Raw genomic sequence first — 18,895 nt, forward strand, 5'->3', positions numbered from 1 at the left:
CAACAAAGTTAGGAACCCCTGCTTTTTCCTTGGCTGTAAAAATGTATCATTGGCCGGCCTCTCTCTCTGACTTCTTTATTTGATCAGCTGCCAGCAAATTTAGGGGTGAGTTTTTTATGTTGCTAAAGTCTGCTATGGAATATAAACTTTTTGTCCCTCTGTATCGATCCCTTGTTGTCATTAATACAAATTATATCCACCCAAAATGTATTTTTCAAATGATGCTTTTAGCATCATGTCCCATTAGGGAACTAAGGATGTGCTTAGCCTAAACATTTTGCTTTCTGGCTGTCATAGGTCTCAGCTAGAAGCAAAACTTTAAGCTTCTCTACTGGTTACTATAAGGAAACAGAGACCAAAATGCAGATTTGTCTCACCTTGGCATTTGTGGCATTAGACTGTTTTATATCACCACTGCATTACTGTGTGATTTTTTTTTTCCCTTGTGGCAAAGACAATGAGAATTACAGTTCCATGTTTCTTTTGTAAGGTTGCCACACCTTTAGAGAGAAGTATGTTTATCTCAAGTGGTGCCTAATTCACATAGAATGTCACCTATTTCACACAGAAAGGACAACATCACTTTATGTCTCTGGACTCCCAGCAGCTTATATATTTCTGAATAATTGAGGGTTGTGGGGATGTATCTCATATCTGGACTTACCTGAGGGGTTCTACAATGAATGGGAACAGACTTTAGAGCCCACTTGGGGCTCAGTAAGATGCTAGATGCATTTTGATTTCCAAAAGTCCTATTTACTCCTATTTACTTGTTTGGATGCTGTCAATCTAATTTATGTGCAGATATGTCCAAGGAAATAGCCAGGTTTACTGAGTCACTCCTGCTGAAAAGAAACTCTGCAGGAGGAAGTGCAGAGCACTTACCCAGTTCACCTACAAATGTTCCAAAGCAGAATCTGCTAATGCCACGGTTGTCTTACACTGGGTGGGCCTTCTTCCTTCAAATAATGACCTTCCTATAAGGAAATATAATTCTTACAAAATTACTTAAGGAAAATATTTTTAAAATTTGGCAGGCTAAATGACTCATTCAAAAGGGTCATTATTTAAAGCATAGAACAAAAGCTGGCAAAATTACTCTTATTGTTTTTCTGTGATAATGTAACTCCTGGGTATCCAGGTCCTGAAGCAGAAGCTCTACACCAGTGGTGGACAATTAAAGAATGAAAGTGATTGTCAATCCCCAAAGAAAAGCAGTGGTTTATCCAATCCTCTTGAAACTCTGTATTATAAAGATTACCAGGTAGGAAAATGAGGAAAATTACAGAGTTCACTGAGGTTTTTTTTTACTCTCCATTTTCCTCTGTTGAGAAGAGCAGGCAGGAAAAGCCATAGCACAGGTGACATTGTTAGCAACATGGCAGGATTGTGGAAAACTGATTCTTGTTGGTGAAAGGATAATCATGGTGCTGCCTGCACTTAGGAAGTGGAAAGCTTTTGAACATCCAGAGAGAGAGGGATGATACTTTTGTGCAACCCTCGGGTGGCTGGTCATCTCCTTTGAAGATGATCTGGAGAAGAAAGGAGCACACACAGTGGCACCAACTTTCTCTGGCAGGAGGGATGATGGTGTAATTTTGCTGCTGTGAAGTGTATTTTAAAGGGTAAGAAATGCATTTATTTACAGAAACAGAATTACAGCTATGATTTCTGATACACCCTAAAGCCATTCTGTGCATAGAGATATCACTTCATATACACACAATTATTCCACCTATTCCTGCCTGCCCCTGGTCACAACTGAGGAGATTTGTAAAGAAGTTTTCTCTCACTTTGGTCTGTTGTCAGGTGCGATGAATACATTTGACTTGTTGGATAAAGCAGCCATTCCACATTTAACCATCTACTGGTCATCTTAGTACCTGGCACAATCATCCTCCCTTCCTGTCCCCCTTTCGTGGTTAACCTCACCTCTCTCTTTTACTATTATGCTCAGTTTTCCATCCTTCTACCTAATTTTCCTTCCTTCTTGCTTTGGCCCCATTTTGGATCCACCTTCTCCCTAAGCCTTGGATAATACCTCCCTCCATTCTTCTTAATCTCTGTGGTTCATGAAGCAGTCCTTACTGCCACAGAACTTGTTCTTACATTGACTTTTCTAACTTCATGGCTGTTTCTTCTCCTTGTGCTATTGTTTGGAACCACCCTCTTCTGAAAACATCTGCAGCCTTTTTATAACTCTCTGACATAGAGTATAAAGGTTGAAAGGCCATCAGAGTGAATTTGCAGGCCAGAGATTTGATCAGGAAGCAGGTAGATGCTAACAAAGAAAAATATTAAAATGTAACAAATGCAAATATGGCCACAGGATTTCCAGGAATGCTTTGCAGCTTCAAAGCAAGAGGAAGAAGTGGGTATGTATGGGTTTACATCTGTCCAGTTCAAGTCATGGCATGGAAGTGCTCCTGAATTTTTCACCAATGCTCAAAGTCTTTTGTCTTTTGTGCAAATATAAGTAGCCCTTTCTCTTATCTCCACAGAACAGGCCACTGTGTCTTAGTTTGGTGGTATGTATCTGAAGCCATGATATTCTTCTTTCCTTTTTACACCTACACAGTGTAAAAAGCTTTAGGTTTAAAAAACAGCTGATCATCAGCATGTAATGTCAGCAGTCTTCTTTGGATACCTTTCCTGTTTCTTCTTGTTACCCCACTAGCCATTTCTATTTTCCCTATATCTTCTTCTACATCCCCATACCAATCTTCTACATGCCATAGTTTCTTATTTGTGTTAATTAATTCTCCTTAAATTATGGTGCAAATCAGGTCCCTACACATAGGTGCCCACTTACATTTTAGACATGGTAGGATATTCCATGCAGCCACAAGTTACCTCCAGAAGATTTCAGCCTTCCTTTAATGGTCCTTACCTGCCAATCCCATGGTGATGTCTCTGATGCCTTATAGATGACTATAGTCGCAGATATATTTATCTTACACAAAACTAAGTTAATATCATTTCTCTATAGCAAATAGTTTCTATTGATTATCTGCTAAGATAAGATTCAAACCAGTTACTTTCTATTAAATTGAACATTTGATGTAGTAGAAAAGTATCAGAACAGGTTGTACTAAAGTTAGACTTGACTCACGTACCAGCTGTTCAGTTGGCCCTAACAATTTCATCTCTTGCACTTCATGCACTTAGAGACCGATATTTTTGTAGGATGATTTGGATGAGGTTGCAGCAGGCCTTCAGCAGCATCTCCCTGTGCTATTAGTGAAAACACTGACTTAGGTATTTACAATATTGCTGTCCTGAGCTACATAGCCCTCTCTTCTCCATTAGCAGCTAAGAGCTCATTTCACTGTTCTACTCTCACCAGGTAACAGACATTAATCTTCCTGCTTCTATTCATTACATTTTCAAGTCTTCTGTTTTTGAACCACATTTATAATACTGATAATACAGTATCTGAAAACCAAAGTCTTTCTTTACATTCTCTATAACATTATATGTTACAGCAAATCTTGCCCTTTATTTGCCTCCTTCCTATCCTGATCTCTCGGTTTTCTAGCTTAATACTAAAGTACACAGCCAGGGATAATCCCCAAGCAACAGTGAATTACAGTAACAAAAAAATTAAATTCAAGTAGTTCCAGGGCAAAGGTGAGCCAGCAAACAAAAACCAACCTACTGCAATTATTGTGCAGACTGTGACTGATGGCCTAGGGAAATGAAGACTTCCATCCCTGACTTTTAAAAATGAGATTGCTTCTGCAAGCAGCATGGAGTTGGACTCAGTTATCTTGTGGGTTCCTTCCAACTTGAGATAGTCTATGATTCTATGATTCTGTAATCTCTGTCATGATGTTTGCTCAGCATAGGCACCCTGGTCTGAGACTAGGGAGTGGATTGGCTGACCTTCTGACTTCTGCACTTTCTGTGACTGCCAGTGTCTGTGGACTCACTTGACTGGGCAAGATCGCCAGGGTGTTACATGATGTCCAGAAAATGGAGGGAAAAACTCCTTTTTAAAATCTCATCTCAGCCTGGAGGTGAATGGTTCATTTCAGTTCATGTAGGTCTGATTCCAGCAATACTATGCTCTTGCTATATGGATGAGGATCTTATGCCTAAGAGTTTTGTCTTGAATTTCTATGGCAAAATTTGGGACACAGAACACTTGCAAAACATAGAATTCAAATGGCTTTGATAAGAAAGCTCTATTTTCAAAAGTGACTATGAAGACATGTAACAAACTACCAGGAAATAACATTCATGGACTTGAGTGAGTAATATCTGTGCTTTTTTCAATGCTTTTCTTGATTACAGCATCCTTTTGCATTTTCCACGTTTACTTATATAAATGCATTTGCCGTTACACGTTCTTTTTCATTTGTTGTTAACCTGAATGGGCAAAAGAGAGAGGAGAGATGTCAGAAATGGAAGCATGGGTGTTCTCCTTTATCTTAAGAAGGAAAGGGCAAATGGTGAGCACTCACAAATTTATAAGCCACAGAGCAAATCAGTCAGCAGCTCCACCGTTACAGCCCAGATATTTCTGGTTTTTCTTGAAGCCACTCTACTTACATGCTAAAATCAGAAAAAGACATTGTACAGATGGTCAAACAAAACAGAAGTGTCTTTACAGAAGAATTCTTTTCCCTCCTCGCAATGGCATGAGTAAGCAACAAGCTTCAGAGACACGTAGGTCACTTTTCAGAATGAAACATCACTGTCAAGATCAGCTGGTTCCTGATTATATTTCACTTGTCACTGTCAGACTGAAGTTTAATAAAATTATTTTTGGCGATAGCAAGGGGACAGAAGACAACACAGAAAAACATCATAAATTACAAAATAGATCTTTTTTCTTTCTGTAACACAGAGTCACAGAAAACCTTACTTAAATTGAGTGGCAATTTTCCCTATTGGGGGTTTCCAACTATGATGGGATTTTGGACATGATTAAAGTAACTTCTCTTGTTATAAGGCAAGACTTCTGACCTCGCAATAGAAACTGCAGTATGTTGTCAGTAGAGATCCTCAGTCTGTACACTTTCTTCAAATACAAATGAATCTAAAAGATATGATAACTGTTTTTTCACCTTTTCTGAGATGCCTTGGGAGTATTTGCTGCCAGCAATGGACTAAGCGAAAGTCTGATGTCATCCAGTGTCCTGGATGAAGATGGAAAAAAGCTAGAATACTGCTAAGTGAATAATATTTAGAGATCATAAAATCATGTAAGTTTCAATAGGAAATGGAACACACTGCACACTTGATTTCTAACTTAAATAGGAACCTTATAAGACAAAGTGAAATGCAAGTCTGTATGTGTGTACACCATTAGTTTTGGAAAGAGAAAGCATAGACAGTGACTGGACATTCTAACAAGATCCTAAGGACAGGAAAGTTTAAAAAAAATTTAAAAGGAAAACAACTGCAATTATAATTCCAAACATTTGCAGTTTTTTCTTTATTTTTCTGCTGAGAAAGGAGAGGATAGTTTACTCGATTTTCAATACTTTCCTGGAAAGCTAGTGACACATGGAAAGAGAACAAGGCAATTCTGTTCTAAAAGAAAAAATCTAAGGCCAGCAGAGACATCTTCAATGTATGTCAGGTCACATCTGACCTGATGTGTGATGTGACACACATCAGGGTGTGATGAGAGTAACATCCCACCCTGATGCCCTGGTGTGTGAGGTGCTTACCAGCAAATATAGACCATCAAATCAGAACACAAATCGTGTAAAATGACTGCAAATATAGTTACACTCAGCTCTGACCAATACAGTCTGTCAACACTGTTATCACTTCCTTAGCTCTTGGCTGTTTCACCAGGGTCTAGCACATGTAGGTCAAGGCCTGACTTTTTGGCTGGGTCACTCAGAGTTCCGCTTTTCCTGGGGCACCCACAGTTTGAGAAGTAACAAAAGTTGCTCTGACGCTTCTGGGCACAGTTGTCAGCAGAATACCAATTACCTGCCAATGCAGAACTCCCAAAAGGCAATTTTTTTGTCCACATATCCTTGGCCTCCTCAATCCTATCCAGACACCACTGGGCGTGGCCCTTATTCCTTAATTATTTCTTGGCAGCCTGACACTTCTCTGGGGTATTTCAAGCACAGGTGGGCTACATACCAGAAATGCATTTTGTGAGTCAGAGTTTTACAAGATTTCTAATATAATAATTGGTGCTAAAATCTTCCTTTATCTGGTAAGTTTAAGCTGAAACACTATGAAGTGTTTTCTCTGAAGAAAAAGCTTAGGGGAGACCTTATAGCTCTCTATAACTACCTGACAGAAGGCTGCAGTGAGGTGGTGGTTAGTCTTTCCTCCCAAGTGTTAGGACAAGAGGAAATGACCCCATGTTGCACCAGGAGAGGTTTATTTTGGATATTAAGAAAAATTTCTTTACTGAAAGAGTTGTCAAACACTGGAACAGGCTGCCCAGGGGAGTGGTTGAGCCATCATGCCTGGAGGTATTTAAAAGACATGTAGACGTGGCACTTGGAGACATGGTTTGATGATGGCCTTGGCAGCTGGACTCAGTGATCTTAATTGTCTTTGCCAACCTAAATGATTCAATGCTTCTGTGACTCAAATGCTTGTAAATACTGACTCACAGGCACCAAGTCTGTTTTCCTGCGTGCAGAGTCTTACAACACCTTAATCACTGTTGCATCTAGGTATCTTCTAGCAACAGGTTAAATGTCATGTTTATTCTTGCTCTTGATCTGTTTCGGTTTGTGCGGCTTCAAGCTAATATGCTCACAGCTGTGTTTATGTTAGAGAAAAAAGGTTGGTATAATGTATATTGCTGTTAGGGGTGAAGGCAGTGAAGTCTTCCTTAGTGCTCCCATTCCATGACTATTTGTTTCTCAGCCTCAGACAAACCAAGGTTGAAAATTGTCTCCCACAGAGGGAGGCTTACTCTTACAGAGGGACATTCTACTTCCTCTGTCATGGGAAGATGTTTACCTTGGTTGCTGTGGCATTTATTTAGATCTCTGAGAAGAAGCAACAGTGCACTTGGAGGCAAGAACTGAGATCTTGCATTCAACAACAGTTTATGGAAGACATAGAAGAGAATAAAAACCAGATGTGTTTACAGTATTCCATGTTACCTCAGGGAAGTGCATTCTGTATTCTGCACTTCATTGTATTTCCTATGGGCTGAAGGCTTCACATCCAAGTGCAAAGAGTGTCTATAGTTCTGAGGGAACAGGCAGGTCATCAGCATGTAATGTCAGCAGTCAGCTTTAGGTTCCTTTTCCACAACAGGCATCAGTGCCTACATTTCACCTCAAGATCCATGTTTTATTTGCCATCTGGATATCAGTGGAAACTGCCCAGTAATCTTCTAAGGGTTTTGAGAGAAGTGGATGTCTATGAACTCCCTAATGAAAAGTGCCCTAAAAATGTAGATGGAGATACTTACTAGTCTGACTGTATTCAAAGTGAAAAGACAGTAAAGAAGGCATAAGGCCAAATGCTTACTTGGTGACTACTGTCTTTCTTGTGCACTGAATAAATAGTGAATCTCATGTGTTTGCACATTTGTGACATCCCCTGTGACCTGAATTTATTTCCCCAGAACAATGTCTATGCATAACAAGTTTAACTAAGTTGTCACTGCCTTAATTTGGCTATTTCCCCATTTAAATAGTTGGCTTTGCTAGATCATTATCCATATGACTATGATAATTTAAATTTACTAAGTCACATGTTGATTAGTTTGTTACATATCTTGTTCTCTCCAGGTGAAAATAGTGTTGCCATAGCAAAATGTTCAATGCATAAATTGGTAGTTGCTTTTTCTGACTCCTAAAATAGAAAGAGGATCATTAAATTCATTACTGTGCTCTTTTCCCTTCCCTTTCCTCTCCATAGGCAGTCTCAGGTTTTTGTGAGCACTTCTTTGCCCAATTGTTTCACACTTTTTTATTACTGCATTAGCTTCTAATTGCACACTCAGCAGATAGAATTACAGGTTAATCTGTCTTTCAGGATTTATTTTATTAAATGTTATTTTCCCTTTCCATTTTAGTGTTTTCTTCTCCAAAACTTTTTTGGAAGTGTTTTGTTTTGGATTTAGGAGCAAACACTAATATATATTTCAAAATTAAGTGGTGTCACATTCATCAGTTATAAAGATGGCAACTGAAAAATTTATTTCTTGAGTATTGCTTTTTGTCCTTTTCCCATCATCACAATAATACTGAAAAAGTTATTTTAATATTTTGCTTTAATACTTTTACCTGCATTCTGAAAATTAATTACTTGTTCATGAATAATCTACTACTTCCTTCCCCAAACTAAGAAACATTTGGGTAATCTTTCATTGCACAACTACTTCACAAAGCTGAAGTCAGCCTTTAGATTTCTATTTTCCTTTCTCCCTCTCCCTGACCCAATCTTTATTGACATTTTGGGGCTTGCACTATGCTTTCATACCTTTTAATTCACTCAGTATCTAGTCAGACAAATTTGTCTCACAGAAATCTAAACCTGTCAAATTTTGCTGATGGGCAGAGCTTTTCTTCACAAATTTTGGGAGGTTCTTCAAATTTATTATCCAGATTCTGGAATATATAGGGACTATTTTGTTAAAGTTTGCCATTTCAAACCACTGCATCATTTCCACAAGTTTTTTCCCTTTGTTTTTATTTGGGAGGATTTAGAGAAAGCTGTTGACAGGTTTACTACTTACTGTTCATGAAATTCTGTGGCACACCATCTATGCATGAGCAGCACAGGCTGTTTCCAGCCCCATCAGTGCCCATTGACAGCAAGCTCAAGCTGGATTTGTCTGACATATGGTTATGACATTCCTTCAAGCATGGACTGATGCTATTTATTCAATAATGTAGTGTAGCCCCAACCCTCTTTTATCTCAACAACATGTCAACTCTGATGTGTATAATTGAAGCCAGATGCCACCCCTGTCAATTGTTTCACTGTCCATACGTTTAAGCAGGAAGAGATAGGGTTGGTTGCTCCTGTGGACATGAAAGGAATACACAGAACATAAGAATGGTGTTTGTTTTGTGGCTGGCTCAGAGTGGGAAGGAGTCTAGGAGATCAGGGTTGTGATTAGTTGCTCAAAATCAAGTTGGAAGTCAGTAACTAGTGGTGTACATCAGGTGTTAACATTAGGTCCAAAACTATCTGACACCTTCATAAATGATCTGTAGGAAACAGAGACTGCCTCAGCAAGTTTACTGATGATCACACAATCACAGACCCATTAAGCTGGAAAAGACCTCCGAGATAATTGAGTCCAACCTATGGCCTAACACTACTTTGTCAACTAGGAGTGGCATCAAGTGCCACATCCGGTCTTTCCTTAAAGACCACCAGGGATGGTGACACATAACTGGGAGGTGTGGCTGATCAGTGACTGATAACACTCCACAGACTTGTGCTGCCATCCAGAGGGACCTCAACAGGCCGGAGAAATGGGCTGACAGGAACCTTGTGAAGTTTGAAAAATGGAAGAGCAAAGTCCTGCACCCAGGGAGAAACAATCCCAGGCATCAGTATGGGCTGGGGGCCACCCCAGCGTGGGGTCCTGGTGGACACCAAGTTGAACATAAGCCAGCAATGTGTCCTTGTGGCAAAGAAGACTAATGATATGCTAGGATGCATTAGAATGAGTATTTACCAGGAGGTCGAGGGAGGCGATCTTTCCTCTCAACTCAGAAGTGAGGCCACGCCTGGAGTCCTGCATTCAGGTCTGGGCTCCCCAGTCCAAGAAGGACATGGACATACTGGAGAGACTGCAGTAAAAGGTCACAAGGGTGATGAAAGGACTCTAGTTACCATTCCTGTGAGGAAGGGAGAGAGCTGTTCAGGCTGAGAGGGACTGCTCAGCCTGGAGAAGACTAGGCTCAGAGGGGTCTCATTAGTGTGATGAAAAGAGGACAGAGCCAGGTTCTCCTCTGTAGTGCCCAGTGACAGGACCAGAAGCAATGGGCACAAGCTGAAACACAGCAAGCTCCACAGGAACACCAGGAAACACTTCTTCATTGTGGGGGTGACTGAGCACTAGCATAGGTTGCCCAGAGAGGCTGTGGAGTCTCCATCCTTGGAGATACTCAGAAGCTGCCTGGCACGGCACTTAAGCAGCAGGGGTTGGACCAGCTGACCTCCAAACATCTCTTGCAACCTCAGCCATTCTGGATTTTAGAGACTGCAGAGAAATAACAGCATGGCAGGGAATCATTCTGCCATAGAGATTAACAGTTCTTTGGTTACTTCAGGTACATGTCCTGTATTTTCTGCTTTCCTTGCAGTTTTTGCTACTTCTTTCATCAGAGTCCCTTTGGCACACCACGGGTGACACAACTGGAGAGTTTGGTGATCACTTGCTGAACCTTTGAGAACTGCCAATTTCAGTGATGCACCACGTCCTGAAATTAATTAGCTCTTTATTATGTATCGCCAGCCTCTCCTAAACATTGCTCTTCTAGTTTGGTTTCCGATTTCTAATAGAAGAATATGCAACATCTGGGAAGAAGCGCTGACAGCGTTTCTGACGGCGTTTGGTCCCGCTAAGCCTGACTTGGCTCTGACTCGGCCCTGACTCGTGGCGGATTTTTCTGTCCAAAAAAGCCGGGTGGGCACCTCGCTTGGCGCTGCGTGCACCGAGGAGATGCTTTCCATCAGCATGGGGCGCACACACAGGCGCGAAACCGGGCGGAGCGGAGCAGAGCCCCCCGGCGGAGGCTCGGTCCGCACTGAGCCAGCCCCAGCGCAGCGGCTCCCGGCGCTGCCCGGCACCTCTCGGGCTCCGCGGGGAAGCCGGGCCGGCAGGAGGCGTCTTGCGGCGGCCGGCAGAACGAGGAGGAGGAGGAAGAGGAGGAGGAGGAGGGCCGAGGCGGGGGTGCCGGCTCTCCCGGAAACAGCGCGGCCGGCGGCGGAGCGGCGGTGCCTGCCAGCCGCGGGAGTCGCTCGTGGTCCTGCGCCCTCGCCGCACGCCGGGCGGGTCGGGGCGGCATGGCGGGCGGCATGGAGCCGGTGCCCCGCGAGGAGAAGCCTAACCCGCTGCAGGATGCCAACCTCTGCTCCCGGCTCTTTTTCTGGTGAGCTCCCGGGCGGGGGCAGGGGGAAGGGCAGCGCCGGAGGCGCGGCGCCGGGCTGCCCGCCGGCGAGGAAGGCGCCGGACATAGCGCCGCTGGCTTCACCTCGCCCGGCCGCTCAGTAGTGCCGAGCCCCGGCTAAAGGTGCCCGGCTCGCACTCGAGCGCGGCTCCCGGAGCGTCCGGGCGCGCCGGCGGCGGGCGGGAGGCAGCGAGCGGCGAAGGGAAGCGGCGGCCGGCGCTGCCCCGCTGCGCCGTCGGCTGCCGGCAGTGACTGTGCAGGCGCGACCTGCCGCCCGCCCCCGCGGGCCCGGCTGTCAGCGCCGCCGGCCGGGGCAGCCCCGGCTCGCAGGTGGGCTGAGGTCTCCCGAGGTGAACCCGGCGGCCGCGATAATCTCCGGCTGCGGTCTGGGCACGGCGGAGCCGGGGGCCTGCCCGTCTCGGGCGCGGCAGCGCTCAGCCGGGCGGGCGGCGCCGAGCGCGGCCCCGTCGCCCCCCCCGAGCACGTGTTGGGTTCCCTCGGTAGCTGCGGGGAGGACGGGAGCGTGTTCTGCTTCCTGGCCGGGTAGCCCTGCTGGTGGTGCAGGGCTGCTCCCAGGCTTTGTTGTGCTTCCCCGTTTGAATAACGGGTCGCGGGCAGGGATTGCTCATCCCGGCGAGGCGTGCTGGGCTCGGGCGTGAGGCTGTGCCCTGCAGCAGTGAGGTGCTTTCTGACCCGCATGGCTGCCTAAGGGATGGCTGGGCAGCATCCTGGCTGCTCTCACCGCACATCTGCTGCCGCCGCTCCGCAGGGGCTTGGGGGCTCACGGAGCGAAGGCTGCCCATGCTGCCACAAACTTTACGGCTACCAGTCCAGAGTAGAGCTTGGTCTCTTACTAGTGGGGATCTCGGCTTGGGTATATAGCTGTACTCAAAGAGGTGAGGAATTGCAGCTCAACATTTTAGTTGCTTTGAACTGTAGTGGGAAAACACGTGCAAAGCAAAACGAGAGAGCACCAAGCTTGTTTGTCCTAGCAGATCCCATTTGGAAGAGCACTTCCAGAGAAAGCTCTTATCCTGCTTCACCTGCTGCAGCCTGAACCAGGGTGCACCTGTTGTGTGGTGGAGGAGGAGGAAGGAAGGGAGGGCATGGCAGGTGAAGCTCTTTTTTTGGGAGCCTCTGAAAGACAAATTAAAAAAACTCTTTGATTCTATAAGCAGCTCTGAGCAGGTGCAGAAGTCCCCTTTTGGAAGGTAGGGGGATTTTAAAAACCCTGACAAATTTTAACGAAACATGTTTTTCAGTCAAGGATATGTCCTCAGAGGTACTATGTGCAAAAAGAAAGAAAATAAGTAATAATAAAAAGGCAGCTTGTATGCTTGTGCAGAGCTCCTGTGTTCAGCATTTTGACTTTTACTTTAATGCCAGGGAGGACTATGTTGGAAACAGTTTTTTTGTGAAATCAGGCAGAATGGGATGAACCTAAGTTGGCCATGTAGCATTCCAGGACTGCTTTTGGTCTGTTCCCTTTCGCTTGCTGGAATCTTGTGGTGTTACTGGTAGTTCTGCCAAAACCAACCCAGCTAGATGTGAAAAAGAAGCGTGCAGTGCTCATAGCCAGCTTTCTGACTGCTTGTACTATTCTTCTTTTAGGCCTTCCATATCACTCTGGCATATTGTAGAGAAGTGTTCAACAGCAACAGTGAAGTACCTTAAATTTCCCTAGTTTTAGGCAAGCACTTGAAAGACTCCTTTTACCCCAGAGGTGTTTTTAGGTTCTTACTTTGCAAAGGGAAAAATAGGTGGAAGGCTGTGCTTGGGGGATGACAGGTCTGCTCAGAGTCCAGAGATTGACTGGGACTTGAGACTTCACAGTCAGATGCTGGTGTACAGGCATAGGGCTTCTGCCTTGGAAAAGGGTTTAGTGGAGCATGTAAAGCTTTAGAATTTGCCCAATGTGCTGTTTCTCAGGCTTTTTTAGCAGTGTAATTCACAGCAGTGAATAAAATAGCCTTCTAAAGTCTCTTCTCTTACCTGTGGTGCATGTGATCACAACTAACATCGGTATATTAGTCAACAAGCGTTAGTGTTTTCTGGGTGTAAATTTCAGCTGAAATGATACCTTCACTGTTCTCCACTGTTCAGCCTGCAGAAGACAAGTGGGTAAAATTGAATAAGCAGGGGCTGTCAGTTTTCTGCAAGTTAATACAGTTTTGCATAAAATCAGGAAGTGTTAAAACACCCTCTCATTTAGCTATAGAACTAACTTTAAGGGCACCTCTAAGAATTCCTCTCCCTTTCTACGAGTGTAGCATCTCCCAGCTGCTGTGTGAGTACTGCTTCATGTTAGCTGATGTCTCACACAGGACATAGTGAGATGTTTTCATCTGGAGAGCTGTGCCTGAGGAGGGCCATCCTGTGAGTAGTAGCTGCAACCACCCTGTGGTTGTGTGCCTGCTCTGCTCTCCACATTCCAGGTATTGGCTGCTTTTTGTCAATGAGGGTAAAAATACAGCATTGCAAGGAGCTGGGCAAAGGTCCTTCTTATTTTTATTTTGTTTGTATTTTTCTCCAAAAGTGCAGTTTTGCTATTGTGAGGAACCACCCTCCCATTTGTTGCCAGTGGTACAAAATAAAAGCTTACATTATTGCCTGGTGCAAACAGGATCAAACTCATGGGAGAAAAAAAGGCATGTTTTCATTGAGTTATAAATCTCAGGTAATGAGTGTGTAGGCTGCAGAGACATTCTTCTTCCATTGTTTGAAGCTTGTCTTCTTGATTTTGGGTTGTGACTTAAGCAAGTATGAGCTTGATGAACATTAAACACTCCAGCAGTACATTCATGGGAAAGAGGAGCATCTGGAGTCTGTGCTAATATTGTTACTTTTCTAATGTGTCCCTTGTGTAACGTTACAAGAATGAAAACTATTCATGACAGAAGTGTGAAGATCAGGGCAGTTGCAAAATATTCTTGTCTTCTGTGTCTTTCACTGAATTAGCTATATTAACAGAGGTTTATCAAAGCCCACATTGGCCTTCTGGATGTCTCAGGTATTATTGTAACTCCTGACTTTCAAGAGTCACAATTTCCATGCCTACCAAACTTTTTAAAGCCCTGACTGGTATTTAATTTGTAGTTTGGAGTGCTTGTATTTCTGATTTACTTCATCCATGTTGTTAGGTTGTTGGTTTTTTTATTGCTGGCTCAGTTTGCTGGTGAGAATGAGGACTCTGAAGGATGCATAAGAGGGTTTGCTTTCTTTTTAAGATTTGCCCAAGGAAGAGAGAATTCAGCCGTGGTTCTCATGTTTAAACAACTATTCTGTTGTAGAAAGCTTATGAATTAAAAAAGCCATATAGGCCCCCATGCAGCTGAGAATAGCACTTTTTGAATCTTTTTTTATGATGTGGGTGGTGGGGATTATTAAATTAAAAATTTAAGAGAGTAAGAATATTTCTCCTTTCTGGCTATTAACCCATCTTTGATCTTGCATGTTCATGAAGTAGGAAGTATATCTTTATTTGCTCAGAGCACTTGTTCCCTTGAGTTACTAAATATGTTTTTTCTATATAGCAGAATTTTTATGCATTCTGCTGTTTGGACATCAAATCCACTTTAGTGGGAAGTTGCCAAACATAGGGTATGATTAAATTTTTGAAAGACTCGATAACTTTTATGCTGTCAACAAGATGAGAAGGAGGGCAAGCTGGAACACCCTGGAAAGAGTATCCAGCATTTTTTGTGCAGAGAAGTAAAAGAGGTTACAGTTCTTCTAGATTTCATACAAATATTTAACTTCATTTTAATAATAACAGTAATTACTTATCTGTCACAGACTCACCATGACTGTGAGAAGTCTTTGGGTGTTTTGGAGCACTGAGCACTGTCATTATCCTCAGGCTAGATGCCTTTTCACATCATGACTTGACATGTGGCAATTGCCATTGCAATGACAGCATTAAAATGTAATCTGAAAACTTACAGCAAGGCATCTACAGAGTTGTAACTCCAAGGAATAAGTCAGTGATTGGTTTATCATTACCTGTTAGTGTCTGGCAGCACTGTTTTTACTTACTACATGTGTACTTCAGGGAGAATGACAAAACCGCTATGTCTTCTTCATGGATCTGATGTGAAGTGCAGTGGGAGAGAAGAGTAAAAAACAATCTTAATTTTTGGGTTTACGTGTGAATTGAATGGGGTAAAACATGCAAGTCCCAGGATTCTGAGTGAGGACTGTGCAGTATGTAGTTGCTTGCCTGACCAAATGTACTCATGTCAGAGATTTCTCTTGTAGAAGTGTAAATAGCTACACACCTTATTTAACTTCCTCCTCCTCTCTCACCCTGTGGTTTAGAATTGAAAAAGCCACTGACTGATTTCACTAGATTTCTCAGGCAGTCTAAGTATTGCCTGCTTATCTGTCTTGAAGTGTTTCTTGCCTTGCATTGAAAGAAGTTATGGAAAGAATTCATCATTGTTCTTGGATATTTCAGCTGGACTCCAGCAGTGCCACCAATAAAATTGGTTTGTGTTCTTTACTGTGTAAGTGAACAGATTTGACTGTGAGGATTTTACATTTACTTAACATGAAAATATCAGGCTTTGTGACATGCCTGGGATTGCCTGATTTTTAGTGAATTTCCATGGTCAGTGCCTGAAATTGTGTGGTAATGCCACTTTATAAAGACCTCTGAGGTAGCTAGGTGCATTTATTCACATGCTGGTGCAGGACAATTGTGGTACTGTAAGAAACTCTGAAGAAATATGTAAGCATTTTCAGTATAGATAAACAGAAAACACATTTTCTGTACCCTGAGATGGAAATCACACTTGCTTCTCTTTTTCTCCTGGATGAAGAAAGACTGAGGATCATACATACAATTTTTTTGAAAGATAATGTCATTTGTTCATTTATCAGTTATTTAATGTCCTGCTGTCAAATTGGAATAATTTGTTCTCCTGAACTACTGCATTAATTTTTAAGTTTTGTGTGTTTATTTGGGAGATGTCTGTATTATGCAAAAGAAAATACTTGAAAATTATTGTTTATGAGCTAGTAAAGTTAAAATATGTGGATAAAGAGTGCTAAATAGATTATATGGATTACAACAAGTGTGCATAAACTGTTGAAGTGTTAGCATTTGCTATCTACTGTAAATATCTGTGCTTAGATAAGCAATTAGATGAACTGTTAAGAGTGTAATGAAACATGGACTATTTGCCTTTGGAATGCTTATGTAAAGCCTGCTGTATCAATTATGAGAGAAAATGTCTTCTAATTCCTGCAAAACTTCAAAATTAAGATTATGTCAGGGTGCTGTTTTTGTCTTCTTTTGCAAAAATAATTTCCCTATCCTGCTTCTAGAAAACTAGGCCATATATAGAGTGGAGGAGGGAGATAACCCAATTAGATTTTGGGAGTGGAAGGTTTTCCACTCCCAAAAAAAGACCAGTCATCTGTTTTATGTTGTTTTGCATCCCTGGCACTGTACCACTTGTAATAACAGTGGGAACTCACAGGGCATTTTAATTCTCCCTATTTCCATTGCTTGTCAGAATGGATGTTAATACAGAAATTCTCACCATTAGGTCCTTCTTTAATGAGTAACTACTGAGGTTTATTTTTATAAGTCACAATCTTCAGACCTTTACATCAGTTTTTTGGTACTTTGGTATTTTTCTCGGCCTGTGGTTGCTGGGTTTGGAATTGATATTTTAATGATAGTCTTTGAAATGCCACAGGTACAGGTGATGCCACTCCTCTCTTCCCTGCTTCTAGGCCTGCAGAAAATGTTAGTTTGCAGTTTTGCTCCCCCCTTCTTCTTGCCATGTCTGTGCTTCTTCTTGCTGTCTGAAATACTGGGAAGTGTGCTAGATTAATAAAGTAATTCCGTACCTGGCTGATAACCAGTATGAAAACAGCCTGCAATAAATGTAGTCAAATACCAGTTGTGTTACTGTCAGCATCAGAAAGTGGGTGTTCAGCAGCTTAGCTGCTCACACTGTGCTGTGGAGAAAGCAGCAGCTTGGAAGATGAGATGGAGCTGGGTATCAAAGGTTAATACAGTTGGTATTGAAACTGGAAGCCTGAAGGGCGTTTTTGCGTTAATATGGCTTTGAAGTAATTTCATTGTATTCCTATTTTTTCCTTCTGTAAGCAATGAGAAAAGCTGCTCTTTAATCCACATTAAGCTGGGGAGGGAAGTTGCAACCAAAACACAGTTGAAAAGCATCTGAAGAAATACCAGACTTGCACTGTTTACTTTATTACTTGTGGACGACTGCCTTTGTAAGAGGAGGTGGGAGAAGGCAGCTTACTAATGAGAATGGATGAACATGTGAAATGGGGAGGTTAAAAAAATAAAAATCATATGGTGACTACAAACTGTTAGGGGTATCTATGAATTCTTTCAGAATAACTCTGGAGAGTCTCAGTGTGTGTGTGTCCTTCTTTCCGTACATCCCGAAAGCCAGCAGAGATCCTCTGGACTGAGAGCAAGCACATAGCAGTGCTGAATTGCACTGCTGGTGTCAGATCACAAAGGTGGGTAATGAACAGTACCATGAGGCAGGGAGACTCCTGGGCTGAGCCAGGGAGAATAAGCAATGTGCATTAGTATCCAAATAGCCTGTGAGGAAACCCCATTTGTTTTATCAGAAAAGCCATCTCCAAAGTAGGTGATTAAAGAGAAAAAAAAGTGTTACTTTGCAGCTTAGTGTTGAAGCAGTGCTTCCAAGCTGCTCAAGGGAGACAAAATCCCAGTGTTATGGAAGAATTTGAGTAAACAAAGACTCTCCTGTGCAACTGTTGAAAAATAACTGGACATTGAGTGTAAACAGGTGATGCTTGTAATGTAATGCACAAATAAGCTTAAGAGGAATGGGGAAAATGCAGTTTGTAAACCACCTCTTTAAGGAATTAGTTGATGAGAGCATACCGGATGTGGCTTTGACGGAGTGCTGTAAAATTATCCAGAAATTAAACTTCTGCTTATTATTACAAATAAAGAAAGTATTTTCCTAATCAGGCAATCAGTATGTGTAGTCTGATTTTTCTGACTTGTCCTGTGATAAAGCAGGAGCTCTTGTGAAACTGGTGAGAAAGAAATTTTGCACTTGTGCAGAGGAAGGTACTGTAATATGCAAGTGACTGACTGTGGGGTGATTGTTGTGGGGCTGGTCAAGGCAATAGAGACTTGTGGGTGCACCCAGGACCCTTACAGACACATCTTAGGACATTTTTTATTTGTCTCAGCTTTGTAATGTAATTGCAAATACTTCTTGCCTGATGTTTTTTGACAGACTGTATCAGTTAATTAAGAACTTGCAATGTGTGTTTGGGTTTCTAGAAAGCTCTGCAAGCCTACTCTGCAGTGTGAGAATGGTACTTTTTTGAGTATTTGCAATCAGGACATGATACAAACCCAGAGGTACAGTGGGTCCCATCCCTGTGTTAATGAACCATTTGAGCTGGACACTGCTATTAGTTTCATATACCTATCTGTAATGTATTTCTTCCTTGGCTGATAGGAAATTATTTTGGGATGACAGGAAATCCAATTTACAAGCTGTCTTGTTTAGAAAATTTTATTTCATGTATGAAGCAGAATAGCATGACTAGCCTTAATAATGCTGCCTTTTGGATAGCAGGGCCTATTTCTCTTTCATGCTGTCTTTGAAGAAGGGGATGATTTCTCTTAGGAGGGTAAGCAAACACTGTCTTAGCTTTTTCTGCAGTCTTAGAGACTTTCCAATATCTTGGTGGAGTTGCTCTCATAACAATTGGTAAAAACTGGACTTTTCCTGAGCAACCAAGTAAATTGTGGCTGGTTGACTGTGTTGTAATCTTAAAGGGTG

General features: G+C 42.5%; 1 protein-coding gene across 1 annotated transcript in view; it reads left to right on the plus strand.

Moving 5' to 3' along the window:
• The first annotated feature begins 10,922 nt into the window (after positions 1 to 10,922).
• The window catches only part of ABCC4 (ATP binding cassette subfamily C member 4), a 141,311-nt gene continuing 133,338 nt past the window's right edge, over positions 10,923 to 18,895 (plus strand). Inside the window, exon 1 of the mRNA XM_036388838.2 lies at positions 10,923 to 11,057. Coding sequence (XP_036244731.1) covers positions 10,972 to 11,057 — 86 coding nt within the window. The 5' untranslated portion in view covers positions 10,923 to 10,971. The remainder of the gene's footprint in view (positions 11,058 to 18,895) is intronic.

This window comes from Molothrus ater, chromosome 2 (assembly GCF_012460135.2).
Source record: "Molothrus ater isolate BHLD 08-10-18 breed brown headed cowbird chromosome 2, BPBGC_Mater_1.1, whole genome shotgun sequence".
NCBI lineage: Eukaryota > Metazoa > Chordata > Aves > Passeriformes > Icteridae > Molothrus > Molothrus ater.